Source organism: Bos indicus x Bos taurus, chromosome 23 (assembly GCF_003369695.1).
Source record: "Bos indicus x Bos taurus breed Angus x Brahman F1 hybrid chromosome 23, Bos_hybrid_MaternalHap_v2.0, whole genome shotgun sequence".
Taxonomy (NCBI): domain Eukaryota; kingdom Metazoa; phylum Chordata; class Mammalia; order Artiodactyla; family Bovidae; genus Bos; species Bos indicus x Bos taurus.
This window is the reverse complement of record NC_040098.1, coordinates 14,078,842-14,098,319: the sequence shown is the minus strand read 5'-3', so window position 1 is coordinate 14,098,319 and position 19,478 is coordinate 14,078,842. Positions and strand designations below refer to the sequence as shown.

Genomic DNA, 19,478 nt, shown 5'->3' with positions numbered 1-19,478 from the left:
ACAGAAAAATTGAGAGATTAGTGTACTGAACATCCTATGTACTCCTCAGCAAGAAACACTAATTGTTAACATTTTGCCACATTTTCCTTTTCTTTGTGTGTGATATATACTTTTTTGGCTCAATAATTTGGAAGCAAATTACAGATGTGACATACCATCCCTAAATATTTCAGCATCTATCTCCTGTAAATAAAAGTATTTTCTGACATTGACTATAATACCATGCTCACATCTCATAAAATTAACAAGTCCAAAATTTAAAATATAACTTAACATTAAGTTCTCCTTATTTCACCCCAAAATGAATCTGATAACTTAAAATCATTTCATTCTACCAAGATCATTTGAAACTACTGTGTAATCTGTTATTCAATCGCTTGACACCTTCTACTCTTCATGGGAAGGAGTGTTCCTCCCAAAAGAAACTGTCAAATGCACCACTCCCAAGCAGGCAGTAAAAATTCTATGTTCCCAGGGCACATTACAAAAATCCAGCTTGGGACTTTCTTGGTGGTCCGGTGGTTGGGAATCTGCCTGCCAATGAGGAGACGTGGGTTCATCCCTGGTCCGGGAAAGTCCCACATGCCACATGGTAACTAGGCTCATGTGCCACAACTACTGAGCTTGTGCTCTAGAGCTGGCCAGCTGCAACTGCTGAGCCCACGTGCCTAGAGCCTGCGCTCTGCACCCAGAGCAACACCGCAATGAGAAGCCCACGCACTGCAACTAGAGAGCAGCCCCCCACTCGCTGCAACTAGAGAAAAGCCATGCAAAGAAATGAAGACCTAGTATAGCCAATAAAAAATCGTTTTTTAAAAAACTATTAAAAAAATCCAACTTGGCCAGAGTTCCTCAAGCACAGTGGCCAGTAGCATCTTGCCAAGCAACTTAGGAATTCTTCACTGCTGTCAGACACCGGCTGCTCTTCCGAATTTATTTCTTGATCTAAAGCACCAACGCTTCCAAACTCAAGTCTGGGAAATTCAACACATGTGCATCCTTTTTAGGCATTTCTATTCCAACCAGAGACTCAATTTCTCTATCAGGTGATGTTCCTCATGTAATTTCTCTCCCTCTCTCTCTCTTTTTTTTTTCTTTCCATTTTGAGTATCATTTGGGTTGATCCTCTAGTAGTTTCTTCAAGAGGAGTTCATAAGAATAATCTTCTCCAAATTCTGCAAGTCTAAAAAGGTTTGATTTTCCATTTTTCAAATAGAAAAGTGAAGTGAAAGTCGCTCAGTGGTGTCCGACTCTTTGCAACACCATGGACTATACAGTCCATAGAATTCTCCAGGCCAGAATACTGGAATGGGTAGCCTATCCCTTCTCCAGCGGATCTTCCCTATCCAGGAATCGAACCAGGGTCTCCTGCATTGTAGGTGGATTCTTTACCAACTGAGCTATCAGGGAAGCCCTTTAAAATAGAAAGCTAGGTATAGCAAATTTAGATCACACATTCTATCCTTTTGAGGAGTTAAAGGATTTGTTCCACTGTCTCCTAGCATTGAATGTTGATTTAAAGAAGTCTGACATCAGTGTGGCTTATTTTGGTCTTTTTTTGCTAAACTGCCTCAAATAATCTTTATCTATGAAGTCCAGCAATTTTGCTAGGCTATATCTTAGTGGTGAGAATCCTTATTAATTTTTCCTGGAATCAGCTGCCCTCTTTTAATAGCTAGATTCAAATTGTCTTTGATTTCTGAAGTTTTGATGAATTACATCTTAAAATATTTGTTCAATTAATTGTTCAATTTGCTCAAAATTAAACATTTGTTCAATTTCCTTGGCTTTTCTTGTCTTTTTTTTTTTTTTTTGGTAGTATTCTTGTATTTTTTAACTGAGGTATAATTATGTACAAGAAACCACACAGATTTAAGTATATGATTCAATGCATAAGTTTGAGTATATCTATATACCCATGAAACCATTGCCACAATCAAAGAGTGAACATATTCATCACCCCCAAATCTTCTCTGTACCATTTAAATATTTATTTAAAAATATTTATTTGGCTGCACAGGATCTTCGATCTTCAATGTGCCACGCATGATCATTAGTTGGGGCATGTGAACCCTTGGTTGCAGTGGGTGCGATCTAGTTCCCTGACCAGGGATCGAACCTGGGCCCAGGGAATTGGGAGCATGGTGTCTGAGCCACTAGACTACCCCAACATTCCCTTGTACCCTTTATAATCCATCCATATGTCCTTTCTCACTGTTCTTATCATCGCCGTGTGCCATTGATCTGATTTCTATCACTTTAGATTAGTGTGCATTTTCTAAAATCTTATGTAAGTGGTATCATACACTATGTACTCTTTTGAGGGGGGGCTGGCTTTTATAATTATTGCAATTCACCTATGCTGTGGCATGGATTGGTAGAAGTGGGGCAAACAGACATCCTTGCCTGAACTTCAGTGGGAATTTTTCCTTGAATCCTTCAGGTAATTCTTTCTCCCTCTCACACCCTCTCCCTTGGCCCCCACTGATAACTTCTTCACACACATGCACTTCTCATTCAGCTGAAGACTCAAGAGGGCCCTGCCACATCCCTAGCACCCTCTCCCTCTCTCTCTGTAGCTTGTTTCCCTCTGAAAACTTTCTCTGAAAAATCTAGACCCCTTAGCCTCTCAGGTCTTCCAGCTCCTTCCACTGAACTGAGAGACCACCAGGCTATGACTGGGTAACCCCCTACCCGACCCGTGAAAATATCTAAAAACCCTCTCTCAGAGTAATCTGGGACAACTGTAGGGCTGACCCATTTATTTCTTCTCAGGGACCACGGAACATCACTGAAAGATATCCAATTTTTGTTAAATGTTAATTTATTTATTTGATTGAGCCAGGTCTTAGTCGCCATACACAGGACCTAGTTCTCTGACCAGGATCGACCCTGGACTTCCTGCATTGGGAGCATGGATTTGTAGCCACTGGACCACGAGAGAAGTTCCAAAATGCTTTGTCTGCTTTTTCAGTTTTTTTTTTTTTCTTCTTCAGACAGAGGGTAAATCTGGTCCTTTATTATCCTCTCTTGTTCAGAAGCGGAAGTCACCATTATTTACAATTTTGACGAATAAACTTTGAGTGAGGAGTGTTTTTTCTTCACACTTGCAAGAGCTTACGCAGGAAGTTAGGTTCCAAGGCAGCAAGTATTTTCCTTATCACTCAGGAATGTAAGTGAGTCTTTCCTTCTCTGTAGACAATCGACACAGACTGCCAAGTTCTGGTCCTAAAGCAAAACTTCTCCTCTCCTCATTTTCACACGGAGAGTTCCCTGCAACACAACTCAACTGCGGGACTCCTCACATCATCCCTGCTCCTTCCTCCCTCAGGACCAAACTAGACCCAGGGAAGCTCCAGTTCCGGGGCTGGGCACCCAACTCTCCCTCTTATAAGTACTGGATTTAGGTTTTAAATCTTAAGGTTTGCCCCTCACCTTGCATAAAGGTGCTTTGCAGGACTTGCCTGGCAGTCCAGTAGTTAAGACTCCACACTTCCACTGCAGTGGACGCGGGCTCAGTATCTGATTGGGGAACTAAGATTCCACATGCTACGCAGCGTGACCAAAAAGTAAAATATATATACAATTTTTAAAAAAGTGTACCTTGTAAACTCTCTGAGATCTGCCTCTCCATTCTTTCCTCTCCCCTCCCTTGCTCCCAATCAATTTCTACATCTTTTGACATCTTTCCACCTATTTAGTTTTGACCGTCTTGTAATTTTGACAAAGTTAGGGTTTATCTGGTGGCTCAGATGGTAAAGAATCTGCCTACAATGCAGAAGACTGGGGTTCAATCCCTGGGTTGGGAAGATCCCCTGGAGAAGGGAATGGCAACCCAGTCCAATATTCTGGCCTGGAGAATCCCATGGACAGAGGAGCCTGGTGGGCTACAGTACCTGGGGTTGCAAAAGAGTTGGACACCACCGAGTGACTAATGCACACAGAGTTGAATTTCTGTTTCTTATTCTTTTAGGTGATTTCCAGGAGAAGAACAGGGAAGCATGAACTTGAGGCCATCATCTTCAAAGTGGAAGGCAGGGATTCTTCAGTTGCTGTGGCTGTTTTGAATATAATTTTTGCGTCCTCATTAAGCCTGACACAGTCTCTGATCTCTTACACTCTATAAAGGTTTAAAGCATGACTACTAAATACAGCAATGCCCCATAACCTGGGTCTACAGATTGAGGCAGATTGTGGCTTCCTTTCCACCTGGGATGCATGGAGATCTTTCCTCTATTGAGTCTGGGGCTTCTCACACATTGATAGAGCTGATGAAAGTCCAAGTCCATGAGGCTGTCTGAAATCTGTCTTCCAAGAGCCTGGGCTTGTGAGCTGGACAAACCTGAGCTTGAAGCTCAGCTACAACATTTACTGTTTGTTGGGCCTTGTCTTCACCAGCATCCTCTGGAGAAGTAGAACCAAGAGGATGGACCTAGTGAGACAAATAGATAAGATATAGATTCTAGATGGTGGTGGTTTAGTTGCTAAGTTGTGTCCGACCCTTACAACCCCATGCACTGTAGCCCACCAGGCTCCTCTGTCCATGGGACTTCCCAGGTAAGAATACTGGAGTGGCTTGCCATGCCCTTCTCCAGGGGATCTTCCCAACCCAGGGATCAAACCCATGTCTCCTGTATTGCCAATGGATTCTTTACCCCTGAGCCACCAGGGAAGACCATAGATACTAGATATAGAGATACAGAGAGAGGATGGAGGTAGATAAGATATAGATGTTATTTGCCTATCTAACTATATCAATTTTCTGTCTGTATTATTTATCATTAGGAAGGGGAGTTTAAGGAATTGGGTCTTGTGATTGTGGAGGCTGGCAAGTCCAAAATCTTTGGGGCAGGCTGGAAATTCAGGCATGAACCGATGTTGCAGTCTTGACCTTGAAGGAAGCTGAGAAGCAGAATCCTTCCTGGAGGTGGTGGGAGAGAGGGAGGGAGGGAGGGAGATGGACCTCAGTCTTTTCTCTTAGGCCTTATCTGATTGGATGAAGTTCAACTAGTTTGAGCTTTACTCAACTGATTTAAATACTAATCACATCTTTTAAAAATACATTCAAGGCGACATCTAGATTGGTGTTTGACCAAACAACTGGGCAGCACAGCCTAGCCAACTTGATATATGAAATTAACCAGCGCAGACCTTGAGTAACTTATTCAATCACATTAAGTCTCAGTTTTCTTATCTGTGAAATGGGAATATTTTTATACCTTTCTTGGAGGACCATTGTGAAAATAAGACTGAATATGTAAACCACCTAAGATAGCATCTGGTAAATTGTGGACACTCAATAAATAAAAGCTACTCTTGTTGTGTCTAGATGATACACCCAGTATGGTCTCCTGGAATCTAGTCCTCTCTTTCCCATGCCCTTCCACCTCCTTCTGTATCTTGTAACTACAATTTAGGCTGAGATACACTCAGGAAAGATTTGGAAGGAGGAAGCAAGCAAGATGTGCCAGCCGCTGCTAGATGCCAAGTTCCAGTTACTGGTCACCAGTTTCATGGAGTTATACATGGTGACAGCCATAGCAATGACTGCAGTTGCCTGACCTCTGGCCTGCAGCTGTGGAGGTGTGACTTCGAACTGTCAGTGACCCCCAACTCCTGTTCCTCCTACGAGCATCTCATTGATTAGATATAGATATATATTTTTTATTATTTATTTATTCAGTTTTAGCTGCAATCGGTCTTCATTACTGTGAGGGCCTTTCTCTTTTCATAGTTATGGTAAGTGAGAACTACTCTCCAGCTGTGGTGGGCAGGCTTCTCATTGCCACGGCTCCTCTTGTGGAGCACAGGATCAAGAGCACGTGGGTTTCGGTAGTTGTGGCTGGCAGGCTCAGTATTTGCAGTTCTAGGCTCTAGAGCACAAGCACAATAGTTGTGGCACATGGGCTTAGTTGCTCCGAGGCATGTGGGATCTTCCTGGACCAGGGATCAAACCCACATCTCCTGCACTGGCAGGGAGATACTTTACCACTGAGCCACCAGGGAAGCCCCCTAATTGCTTATATTAGGTTGAACTGCTTTGGGCTTGAAACACCTTGAGTGGTTTCTGTTTCTGCCCTGAGTCCTGACTGCTACAGAAGACTCCACCGAAGGTCACTTCACCGTGTCCTCCTCTCTGCATCTGGGAGGCTCTGCAGGCTGGCACCGTACCCACCAGATCTAGGAAGATTCTCTGGTGCGTCCTCAGCGGGTCCTGCCAGAGAGAGACAAGGCCCTGTAATCAGAACTGTCATGGTGACGTGGGAATCGGAGAAAGCATCAGCAACAGCCAGCCCAACCCAGGGCATTTGATTGGCTGCACTGGTCCCCTCGCTTTGCATTGAGATTTCAGTGTAGACAGAGAGTTCCACTAACTGGAATCTTCCATTAACAGGATGTTCTTTTGGATGCCCAAAAGAGCTGGGCATCTGTCCTCAGCAGCCAGATTTTATTGCATTATAGTATTTATAGCTATAAACACCAGGGCATATTTAAAGAAACATCTCTTTCAAAAATAAAAATAAGAGAACCCCACCCATGTTTCCCAAATGAGGGACACAGCCCACAGACCCTTCATCATAGGTAGTAAAAGTGGTCTCGACCTCCCCCACCCTCCTCCCCACTGCAGCCTAGTTTGGAGGGTGATATAAAAGAGTGAATCATAGAACAACCCTTAGTGTGCTGGGTGAGAACCACAGACACACTGTGGGTTGCTGGGTGCTGACTTCATAATGAGCCGAAAGTTGAGGGTTAAGAAAACAGGGAGAGACAGAGGACCAGGGAACATGAAGACAGACAGGTTGTGCCTGCTGAAGGCAGGAAGGGCTTACAAAGGGGAGATGCTCAGGGTTTTTAATAAAAATAGCTTTTGCCTTCATCAGGTGCTTAAAGGTACATTCCATTTATGATACCTCACAAGCCAATGAGGTAGGATTATTAGTCCCATTTTACTTATGAAGAAACTGAGGTTTAGAGAGGTTAAGAGATGTCCGCCAACACCTCGGTGGAAGCACAATTAGAGTCTGAGCCTAGAGCAGGGCTTATAAACACCATGCCACGTTGTTGACCCTGAGGATGCTTGGAGGTGCTATACCAAAGAAGGGGATCAAACCCCATTAGGAAAATAACAAGTTGAGAAAACTCTCAGTGAATTGAAATGAAATAGGCTGGATGCTTTGTCTATTCTTGTTGCAGGGCTTATCAGAGCCTTTAACACGCTATTGAAACTGATGGAGAGATAGACCATTGAGAAATGGCCAGGAAAGAAGAAGAAAAAGTCTTGTTTTCACACACAGTTCATAGAGAGAGCAATGTAATTGCAATTACCTAAGAAAACATTCTACATCCAATCCTAGACAAAATACCAAGCAACAGAAATGGAGAAAAATTTGTGTGTCCAGCAGTGGACAGCTTTTCATTGCAGGCAAGAATAAATCCATACACACAGTGAGGAGACCACACACTGGGGAGAGATGTCTTGACTAAACTGGTTATCATTAGGTGAGGTATGCCAATGTGCTTGTAATTTGTGTTTATTTTTATTTTCTGTCCTTATGATAGAAACATCTGCTGTTTTTATACTGCTTCAGACAGAGCTGGCTGGCTACATAAGCAAAATGGGAATGCAGGGCTTCTTGTTCAAAAAGCAGGGAGAAAAATGCCAGTTAATGTACAAAAATAGTGAGCTTTTCTTCTTTTTTCTGTGGTTTCTCAGCTAATCGTGGTGGGGTTTATGTGCTTTTTTAAAGTCCTTCTAGGTAAAGAAAAATGAAGGTTTTAAACTTTGAGCATGAATTTTTACTGTTCTTTGTATTGTGCAATGCCTTAAATGTAGCCTCTGAAACCAAGAGCAGGGCTTCTCTGAGCATAGGACTCTGTGCGGCTGTCCAGATCGTGTGCCCATGAAGCCACCCTCGTCTGGTGAACAAGAAGAAACACTTTTGTTTTACAATTTTAGAGCTGCTGATTTTATGCACCTCAGACAGTACTATTGGATTTCTGACATTTACGGCATCTCTCCTGTGGGGAGTTATGGCACATTTTTGACCGACAGAATCCACCTTTGAAAGATGATAATGGCCACTTCATTAGAGAGAGAGGAGTCAGCAAGAAAAATGTTTCCCTTGCACTTTTCCAAGCTGTAAATGTCACTGCTCATTGCGAGGAAATGTTCCCAGGGCCAGGGCTGATAAGCCCATCAGGCAGCCTCAGGTGAAGGCGTTTCATAAACACGTTCGAAACTTGCTGGGCGGCCTCAGGCTGAATGGACTACAGGAGAGGCTGAGAAATGGTTTCCTTGGGGAAGAACACACGGTGGAGGCAGGGGAACTGGACATCCCCTGGGAGAGCCTGGTGTCTCTAGAGGCTGCCCTGGGCCGAGCTAAGGCTGCTTGTCCATCACTTCTTGGAGGCATGAGAGGCAGGCCTGTGTTTACTGATCCTGTGGGTTGCAGCCTCTCAAACCAGCTCCAATCTCTCATCAGCTGGGGGCACCACGCTGACTAACCTCCACACCTGACTGAGCACCATGGAGGGTGCTGTGGGTCCTGGGTGGCAGGAGCTGTTTCTTCCGGCTTGATGTTCTCTGCTGCCACTCTTTCTGCCACCTCCACTCAGACCTGTTTTTGGTGTGAAAGTCCCAGCTGCCACTTGGGGATGTGGGCTGTCTGCTTTCCCAAGATCTTTTATTTTTTCCTGGCTGCCTCTGTGGTGGGGATGGTCGTGCCAAAGCCCCTCTATCTGGTAAAGGATCTCCTGCTGTTTCTGTCTGTCTGCATCCCTCCATGGTTGATGACACAAAGCCCTCTGATGACAGTATTCTTAAAAAAATAAAAATATCGTGGGTTTCACCCCCCTCCCCCAACCAGGCACTTCCCTGGTGGTCTAGTGGTTAAGAATTGGCCTGCTAATGTAGGGAACATGGGTTTGATCCCTGGTCAGGAAAGATCCCACATGCCCAGGGCAACTAGACCTGTGTACCGCCAACTACAGAGCCCATGTGCCCTAGAGCCTGGCTCTGCAGGAGGAGCCACCGCAATGAGAAGCCCGGACATGGCAACTGGAGAGTAGCCCCCTACCCTCATCGCAACCAGAGAGAAAGCCCACATGAAGCAATGAAGGCCCAGCACAGCCAAATAATTAATTTGTGAAAAGCTCCCTTGGAACCAGAGGGCCCCAGAAGGGCTCATATGGTTAAAAGCCCCATGTGAGCAGCCCTGTCTTTGGCTGTTCTTTTGTTTGAGCTTCCCTAAGGGCCTCTGCAGAAACCTCCAGATGTTGTTCTGTATGTCTGCATCATGTCGTTCACCCGGTGGTCTGCCATGGGCTTTCGTGTTATATTCTTGGTCAGCTGTTGAGCACGATCTGGAAAGGCTATCCATCAGGCTATCACCAAGAGGGCTGCACTCTGTGCCTGGTCCTCAGGCATCATCTGGTCCACCACACCCACCTGGAGGACCTCACTGGTGGCTAGAGCAACCCCACTTCCCCTGCCGTGCCGGCTTTGGTGCAAGTATGTTGATGTCTTAGGCCTTAAACAGAATGAATGTTCCCGTCCACTTTGCTTGTCCACAAAACGAGTACTTATGATTCTCATGACATCTTGTCAATGAAAAAAAATAATTAGTATTTAATCTAAGAGAGAGATGGAAATTTTTGTTCAAGCCAACCTGAGGATTGTAACCAGACAGTCTTTCAGAGAGTTCTGGGCACTGTTAGAGGTCAAGGCACAGGTCTATGAGTTTCTGAGATAGAGGGTCATACATCAAAGTAACATATTGAGTTTATACTGTCAACGAGGTGAGTCATAGGCCATCATGACATCATGACCCTCTACAGGATTGAGAAAGAGTGTTATTGCCTAAGGAGTTTACCTTGCTGACGCCAGGAGAAAATTGTTTTGTTTTGTTTTTTCGAGCACACATTCCTGTTTCTTCTAAGAGGATTTAGTTAATGTATAACACAGATGCACAATGCACACTAAAGGGGAGCCAGAGTGGCTCCAGTGGCAGAGTGGCTCCAAATTTATGTTAAATTTTTCTGCTTTAAAAGTATTGGGTTGGTCAAAAAGTTCATTCAGGTTTTTCCAACAATCTTATGGAAAAGACTTTTTGGTCAGCTTGATAATTTTACTTCATCAATCTTTTTTTGGTTGTTTTCTAAGACTTTTAAAGAATTTATTTATTTTAGTTGGAGGCTAATTATTTTACAATATTGTAGTGGTTTTTTCCATCCATTGACAAGAATCAGCCATGGGTGTACATGTGTTCCCCATCCTGAACCCCCTCCCACCACCCACCCCCTCCCATCCCTCAGGGTCATCCCAGTGCACCGGCCCTGAGCACCCTGTCTCATGCATTGAACCTGGACTAGCGATCCATTTCATATATGGAAATATATATGTTTCAATGCTATTCTCTCAAATCATCCCACCCTCGCCTTCTCCCATAGAGTCCAAAAGTCTGTTCTTTATCTCTGTGTCTCTTTTGCTATCTTGCATATAGGGTCATCATTACCATCTTTTTAAATTCCATATATATTGGTGTTTTTCTTTCTGACTTACTTCACTCTGTATAATAGGCTCCAGTTTCATCCACCTCATTAGAAATGATTCAAATGCATTCTTTTTAATAGCTGAGTAATATTCCATTGTGTATATGTACCCCAGCTTTCTTATCCATTTGTATGCCGATAGACATCTAAGTTGCTTCCATGTCCTAGCTATTGTAAACAGTGCTGCGATGAACATTGGGGCACATGTGTCTCTTTCAATTATGTTTTTTTAAGACTTTAAAAAAATGTATTTCCATTTTTTTAAACATCTTTATTGAATCTGTTACAATATTGCTTGTTTTATATTTTGGTTTTTTGGCCATGAGGGATGTGGGATTTTACATCCCCCCGATCAGGGATTGAACCAGCAGCCCCTGCATTGGAAGGTGAAGTCTTAACCACTACACTGCCAGGGAAGTCCCACTATATCGGCCTTTACAAGGCTTATGTGACTTTCCATATTTCTGGTGAATACATTTGAAAAGATAATGTGGTGGACACAGGTCATTCAGCAAGAGTGGGCTTCCCTGAGCTTGGAGGCCAGGCCTGGTTGGCTTCTGTATTTCCTTGCTTCTGGCTATCGTTCTGAGCTCTGACTTTTTGAAACCAGGTCCTGGTCGAGCACCACAGTATTGGCTGTAGGTCTGCTGGTTTCCCAAGGGTTGAGGGTTTTATTAACTAGCAAATGTACACACACACACGTTCATATACACACAGTGACGGTGAAAGTCATTCAGTCGTGTCAGACTCTTTGCAACCCCATGGACTGTAGTCCATGGAATTCTCCAGGTCAGAATACTGGACTGGGTAGGCTTTCCCTTCTCCAGGGGATCTTCCCAACCCAGGGATTGAACCCACGTCTTCCGCACTGCAGGCGGATTCTTTACCAGCTGAGCCACGAGAGAAGCCCTCATATACACACATAGAAGCACAAAATATAGTTTAAAGAAAAATCTTTAGTATCTGAGCACAACTCTTTGAATATCCCTCATGGTAGTGACTCTTTACCTCTGAGAGTATATTTGATTTTTGGAAATGGACAAAGATCATTTGGAGTCTGTGATACGTATTGTGATTCATGATAGGAAATAAATACTTGGTCTCATCCCCAGTCCCTGACACAACGCTCCTAAAGTCCTTGTAAGGTCCTCAGTGGTAAGAGCACTGGGAACATCTTTTGTTCTAACAAGGCGACTCTGGGTGGGCTCCTGAGTCAGGGCCAGTCACCAGAAAGACCAAGCCATGATTCGAAGCTTGGAAATTTCAGCGCCCCTCCCACTTCTCTAGAGAGGGAAGAGGGGCTAGAAATGGAGTTAATAATGATCATGTTTACGTGAAGAACCCGCCATAAGATCTTGATAGTATGGGGTTAGGAGAGCTTCCAGGCACATGAATGCATCTGCATGCTGGGAGGGTGACACACCCCAAGTCCATGGAAGCAGAAGACTCCTGCACCCAGGACTCTCCCGGACTTTGCCCTATGTATCTCTTCCTCTGGTTGTTCACCTATATCCTTTATCATATACTTTACTGAATTGGTAAATGTGAGAAAATGTTTCCCTGAGCTCTGTGAGCTGCTCTAGCAAGTCAATTGAATGCAAGGAGGGGTCACAGGGAAACCTCTGAAATGTAGCCAACCTGGATAGAATCTGTAGAGAGCCTGGGGCCCTACTACTTATGGGTGGCATCTGAACTGTGGGGTAATCTCGTAGGACTAACCCCTTAACCTGTGAGATCTAAAGCAATTTCCAGGCAGATAGTATCAGAATTGAGTTATACTGATAGAACTCCCAGCTGATGTCAGAGACTTGCTTGGTGAACAGAAAAAAACACACATTTGGTGACCAGAAGTGTCAGAAATGAGGTAGTCTGTGCAAAAGTAAAGGAGAAAAACACAGCAAGAGAAAGCCTCAGATTTTTCCAACATAGAGCACGCTAGTTTAGTGGGCTGTGAATTTACGTGGTGGATAAACTGGTAAAACGGGCAATCATGGTGGGGGAGGAATGACAGAGTGAAGGCACGCATATGTAGATGTATTAATACGTGCTACTGCCACGCTGAGCCCAGCATTCTGCCTGGAACTGCAGTTGTAGTCCTTTGCTCATGTGTGTGCAAAGGTCGTGCGTCCTTTGGCCACACTACAGGTAGATACTATCATCACCATTTTCCAGGGGAGGAAACCAAGGTCAGAAGAGATAAAAAAAAAAAAAAAATCCTCCATGACTTAGTGGTAAAATTGAAACTGGAATCTAATGAGAGCTTTTTGAAGTTAAAATTTGAAAGAAACAGAAAGAAGAACATCGTGGTTACAAAGCAATGGGATGATTTTCTAATTTGGCTCCAAGAACTGGCTCTGCAGATTATTTTAAACCAACGAATCTGAAAATGTTTTCAGAGATGGCAGCCGCATCATAATAAAACTAAAGTTCCCAAGGAAACCAGTGTGATGGGAACAAATACCTCCCTAGCCTGCCTCTACATTATTTTTGTTTGAAGTCAGAGGATTTCTTAGTCCCACCTCAGATACAGGTCTTTAGAACCCAGGATCTTGGCACCAGAACAAGCCCGGGAGACATTTATCAGCACCCTCATTCTAGGTAGGTGAAGTTCGGCTCCAGGAACAGGGAGTTACCTGCTCAGGCTCACTCTGTGAACTGACACCCATGTCTTGACAGCTGGCAGAGCTAGCTCCCCACTGCAGGATGCTCCCTCCCAGCTGTGCCCACCCCCACTGATACAGATGGTAACTGCAGCCATGAAATTAAAAGATGCTTACTCCTTGGAAGGAAAATTATGACCAACCTAGATAGCATATTCAAAAGCAGAGACATTACTCTCCCAACAAAGGTCCATCTAGTCAAGGCTATGGTTTTTCCAGTGGTCATGTATGGATGTAAGAGTTGGACTGTGAAGACAATTGAGCGCTGAAGAATTGATGCTTTTGAACTGTGGTGTTGGAGAAGACTCCTGAGAGTCCCTTGGACTGCAAGGAGATCCAACCCGTCCATTCTGAAGGAGATCAGCCCTGGGTATTCTTTGGAGGGAATGATGCTAAAGCTGAAGCTCCAGTACTTTGGCCACCTCATGCGACGAGTTGACTCATTGGAAAAGACTCTGACGCTGGGAGGGATTGGGGGCAGGAGGAGAAGGGGACAACAGAGGATGAGATGGCTGGATGGCATCACTGACTCGATGGACGTGAGTCTGAATGAACTCCGGGAGTTGGTGATGGACAGGGAGGCCTGGCGTGCTGCGATTCATGAGGTCGCAAAGAGTCGGACACGACTGAGCGACTGAACTGAACTGAATTGAATAACAACAGTTAACTTAAAAACAAAAACAAAACTCTGTGTCAGACACTAAAAAGTGCATTATCTTATCAAGCCTTCAAGGAAACATTATGGGTGAGAAGTGTCATTCCCATTTCGCAAACAGTAAAACCAAGATCCCGAGAAACCTAATGATAGGATCAGGAAATTGAGGCTCTAGGATTTGAATTCAGGTCTGCCCATCTCCAGGTCCCATGCATTTATCCACACTGCCTCGTTTTGCCCCAGATTCTTCTCTAAGCCTCTTCTTGTGTCCCTGAGAAACCCCGGGGGAAATAAGGCACATTCTACTTCAAGTCACTCTCCCTCCTGCCAGTCACTTCCCCTCGGCACGTTTGTTTTGCTGGAGGCCTGCTTTCTTCCCTGGGAACCCGGAGGAACAATGAGCGGTGGCCACGCCCCCGGGGCCCCGCCCCCATCCGGGACCGCTTCCTCAGCTTCCCCTTGCTCACGCTTGACCCTGGCGGAGACTGCGTTGGAGGCTCCTGCAACTCGCCTACCAAGTGCGTCAATCACTTGTTTACTTGCTTTTCCTGCCTGGCTCTGGGGGTTCCGCTGGCTATTTCTTCCCTCTGGAGGTTCTCCTGAGGTGAGCTTTGATCTTCAGATTGGAAGGGGCAACAGGAAGATGGTGAGAGATGCGAGGAGTCTTGTCAGCATCTGACTCATTCTGTGAAGAAGGAAAAAAAAAAAATCCTCTCTTAAAGCAACTTGAGGATGCTGGTGAGAACTGTGGATCCCTGCCAGTGCCAGGATGGAGGTCTTCCTTTTCTCTGGGACAAAGCTGGAAAAGGGATTAAAATTTCCACAAGTCCGAAGCAAATTCCCCCAAGCCTTTCTAAACTTAGGCACCCGTGTAATTGACTGAATAATAAACTAATGAGCAGCCTTTCCACACACAGCCACGACTGCAGACCCTCTTCCCACCACTGGGGGGAGATGTTTTTAGGTGTCTGTCTTCTCTTGGACAAGACTGCTTATAAAAACCACGAGCGGCTGGGTCTGATTTGGGAGGTGGCATGGGAACTCCTCTGGGATATTGCCTGAAATCCAACCCATCAGACAGCTATTTTTTTTTTAATTTATTTATTTGGCTGAATCAGGTCTTAGTTGCAGTACGTGAAATCTTCGTTGTGGCGTGTGGAATCTCTAGTTGTGGTGGGCTCAGTAGTTGCAGTGTGTAGGTTTACTTGCCCTGTGGCATGGCGGGGGGGGGGGGGGGGGGTCTTAGTTCCCAGACCAGGGATTGAACTCGGGTCCCCTGCATTGGAAGGTGGATTCTTAACCCCTCGACCAGCAGGAAAGTCCCTAGACAGCTACTTATTTGGGCTTGGGAGAGCTTTCTGGTCCTCAAAATTCATATTAACATGAAAATGTACTACTGGCTAGGGACGTCTAGACATTAAAATGTCAGTTGGGGTCCCAGCACATAAGGGACACTCAGAAAGTTTTATCTGAAGGTTACCAGTTAACTGAAGGTATATGATTTCATTACTTTGCAGGGTGCTTTGATTGTTATGTAAATATCTACTATTAAGTAAATTATATGTATAGGACTGTATTTTAAATATATGTAGAGTTGAAAATATAGTACATTTAACACCTATGTACTCACCACAAAAACTGAGAAATCAAACATTAACTGGTATCTTACAAGTTCTGCAAATGCTCCTCTCTAAATAAAACCTCCAAACTCTTCTTTGGAAGTAACTGCCATGTTGACTTTGGTGCTAATCATTCTCTTGATTTTCATTATAGTTTTTACTAAGTATATTTTCCTAAACAATGTTTGTTGAGTAGAAGCACAAATCTAGCTCAGGATGACAGGGCAATGTTGTCTCTGTTTATATATATATATAATTGCTTATTTTGACTGCATTGCTGCACACAGGCTTTTCTCTAGTTATGACAAGCGGAGGCTACTCTCTTTGGTTGAGGCCCATGGGCTTCTCACTGTGGTGGTTTCTCTTGTTGCAGAGCACAGGCTCTAGAGCACGTGGGCTTCAGTAGTTGTGGCACATGGACTTAGTTACCCCGTGGCATGTGGAATCTCCTGGAACAGGGATCATACCTATGTCCCCTGCATTTGCAGATAGATTATTAACCATTGGACCACCAAGGAAGTCTGCCCCTGTTTGAGGAAGATGTTCAGGAGAGAGATAAACTAAACAGAGTCTCTGGGGCAGTCTGGTTTCAGTTTCTTCAAGAGGTTACAAGAGCCCCTTCTGGAAGACCTTGTCTGGACTGGACAAGGTCATGAGTGGATCTTGGGAAACCAGAGCTGGACATCTGCAGCCATCTTCTAGGGCTGCTGTGGGGGTCAAGTATTCAGTATCCAGAAGAAGTGTAGTCCAAAGTGTGGGCTGCTCTGGGTTTTCTGCTTTCCTAGTGCTCCTTAGGTAGATCAAAGTAGAACACTTCTTTGGGGGTGAAATGAGCATCCTTAGCTGATCCAGAAAATGGGCTATGCTGCAGGAAAAGCATCATCCTCATTAGAAATGACTCAGGCAAGTCAATAACAAACGTCTCAGCTACACTCACCCAGGAATTCTCTCCTCAAGTTAAAAACAAAAGGGTCAACAGCAGTAGGGATCTTGGTGATGACGTGTGCATGCTAAGTTGCTTCAGACATGTCTAATTCTTTGCAACTCTCAAGTGTAGCCCACCAGGCTCCTCTGTCCATGGGATTCTCCAGGCAAGAATACTGGAGTGGGTTGCCATTTCCTCCTCCAGGAGATCTTCCCAAACCCCAGTCTCTTACGTCTCCTGCACTGGCAGGCAGGTTCTTTACCACTAACACCACCTGGGAAGCCCCCTTGGTGACGATAACTCTCTATCTACCCTCTGAGGCATTCTGTTCTAATCTGGACTGGTTGTCTTGGATGCCTTATTCACAACTGGCAATCTGAGATCACTGTTTACCATCCTTTTGGGTATTTCTTAATCCTTCTTAACAGTGCTGGAGCTCATGTTTCCTGTATTTAATGCCTTTCTCTTTCTTAGCTTACTTTTTTTTTTGGTGGTGCATGCACTCTAGTAATTCCCTGAGAAAGTATGCATCAGGAGAGAAATTCGTTGAGACTATACAGGTCTGGAAATGTTTTTATTCTATATAACTTGATTTATAGTTGAGTTGCTGCTGCTGCTGCTAAGTTGCTTCAGTTGTGTCCGACTCTGTGCGACCCCATAGACGGCAGCCCACCAGGCTCCCCCGTCCCTGGGATTCTCCAGGCAAGAACACTGGAGTGAGTTGCCACTGCCTTCTCCAATGCATGAAAGTGAAAAGTGAAAGGGAAGTCGCTCAGTCGTGTCCGACCCTCAGCGACCCCATGGACTACAGCCTACCAGGCTCCTCCGTCCATGGGATTTTCCAGGCAAGAGTACTGGAGTGGGTTGCCATTGCTAGGTATAGAATTTTAGATGAGGGATAATTGTTCCTATTTTGAAGGGCATTTCTCCATTGTCTTCTTCCTTCACATATTACTGTTGAGAAATCTAAAGCCATTCTGACTCCAGATCTTTGGTAATAAGGGGAATTATTGAAAAAAGGTTTATCCATTTTCCCCCCATTTACCTCATTTTGAGTAAACAATGTGCTGTGTGTGCGCTAAGTCACTTCAGTCATGCCTGACTCTTTGAGACCCCATGGACTGGAGCCTTCCAGGCTCCTCTGTCCATGGCAATTCACCAGCAAGAATACTGGAGTGGATTGCCATGCCCTCCTCCATGGGATCTTCCTGACCCAGGTATTGAACCTGTATCTCTTATGTCTTCTGCATGGCTTGGTGACTTCTTTAGCACCTGGGAAGCCCTCTGAGGATTAAGTTACCTGACCTGATGTCAGACAGCTATTAAGTGGCAGAGTTAGGATTCATACCCCAGTCTTATGATTCCAAAATCTTTTATTCCAAGATCTTATATTAAATGATGTTTTTCAGAGTAAAGAAATACATGTTGTCATAGATATATTAGAAAACATAAAATTCCAAGTAAATTAAAAAAAATAAAGTCAGCAAGACTATTGGGACTCACCATGATTTATAATTTATAATAATAATTTATCATTTATTTGTGTCTCTTAATTTGAACTGTTTGGGTTGGTAAAGCTATTCGCTTTACACTATATGGCATCAGCCAAGGGCAGCAGGAATGGCCAAGAGTCAGGGCCTAGAAGGAGAGATAAGGGTTCTAAGAAGGTCCCTAGGTTGAGAGTTGCTTCAGGTTGATATGGTTCAGTACCCTGGAGAGCTCCATAGCAGTAACATCTATGGGAGACTCTGCAGAACAATGGCTAGGAGTTCTCTATAGTTTTGAATTCCTTTCCAACAATGGGATGTTAAAAGAGACCATACAGACCTGGAATGGAGGAGGAAGCTGGTCTCTTTGTCTGATTCATTCTCACATCTCTCTAGTTTAATGAGTTTTGTGAGAGTAGGTCATAATTTTTATTACTATGCATTTTCTCAGGCTGTCTCCCCAGCTGGGGATGCCTGGCTCATTTCTACTTATCCTTTAATGTTCCATTTAATCATTAATTTATCCAAAAAGCATTCTGAGCTCCCTCTGCATTCCCCCTCAGAAAATATCCCCCCTTTCTTCTTCTGCATCTCTCTTGGTCATTACATATGCTACAACAGATTATAATTGTCTGTCCTCCTAGCTTGACTATGAGTTTCTTGAGGACAGGGACTATATCTTAGTTATTGTTGGTTTTAGTAAAAACTCAATAAATAGTATTAAATATTTAATAAATGAGTGAATTGTCTGTTGGCAGTTGGGAGCTATTGAAGGTGGTTCTCAATGACTTTGTGCCACCGCCCCCCATCCCGCCAAAAGACATTTGGCAATGTTTGGAACTTTTTGTTGTTGCAACTCAGGGTGGGTGGTGCTAGTGATACAGTAGGTAGAGACCACGGATGCTTTCCAACATCCTAGCAAACACAGGACAGCCTCCACAACAAAGATTAATCTGGCTCCAAATGTTATTTGTGCTGAGGTTGGGAAACCCTTTTTAGAATAATGAAAAGGACTTAATCTAACTCTTCTTTAATCAGTTTATGAGTCTTCAGAGAGCAGTGAGTCCAACTAGGTCATTTTACAGATGAAAAACTGAGTTAATTGGTTGTAGGGTAGGGCAAGAACTTGTACCATGGCACCTTTTCCACATGGTTGTACCTGGCTAGTGTTACTTTTTAACCATCCAGGACTCTGACTGGTGAAGGTACAGAATGTTTTTTCATATGTGTGCGTATATATATATATATATATATATATATATATGAGAGAGAGAGAGGCTTCCCGGGTGACACAGTGGTAAAGAATCTGCCTGCCAGTGCAGGAGACACAAGAGACACAGGTTTGATCCCTGAGTCAGCAAGCTCTCCCAGAGTAGGAAATGGCAACCCACTCCCGTATTCTTGCCTGGAAAATTCCATGGACAGAGGAGTCTGGCAGGCTATAGTCCATGGGGTCACAAAGAGTCAGACATGACTGATCATACACACACACACACACACACACACAAGCTTATTTTATTTTTGACTGCGCTAGGTCTTCATTGCTGTGCGGGCTTTCCTTAAGTTGTGGCAAGCAGAGGC

General features: G+C 44.2%; 1 protein-coding gene across 3 annotated transcripts in view; it reads right to left on the bottom strand.

The window, feature by feature from the left end:
- Window positions 1-5,952: 5,952 nt before the first annotated feature.
- Window positions 5,953-19,478, bottom strand: part of LOC113881844 — a 32,243-nt gene continuing 18,717 nt past the window's right edge. Inside the window, exon 3 of one of the 3 annotated variants that reach the window (XM_027524970.1) lies at window positions 5,953-6,214. In XM_027524970.1, coding sequence (XP_027380771.1) covers window positions 6,120-6,214 — 95 coding nt within the window. In that variant the 3' untranslated portion in view covers window positions 5,953-6,119. Of the gene's footprint in view, window positions 6,215-13,904; window positions 14,552-15,957; window positions 16,351-19,478 lie in introns of those variants that run through there. The other 2 variants (XM_027524971.1, XM_027524972.1) reach the window with 2 other exon arrangements.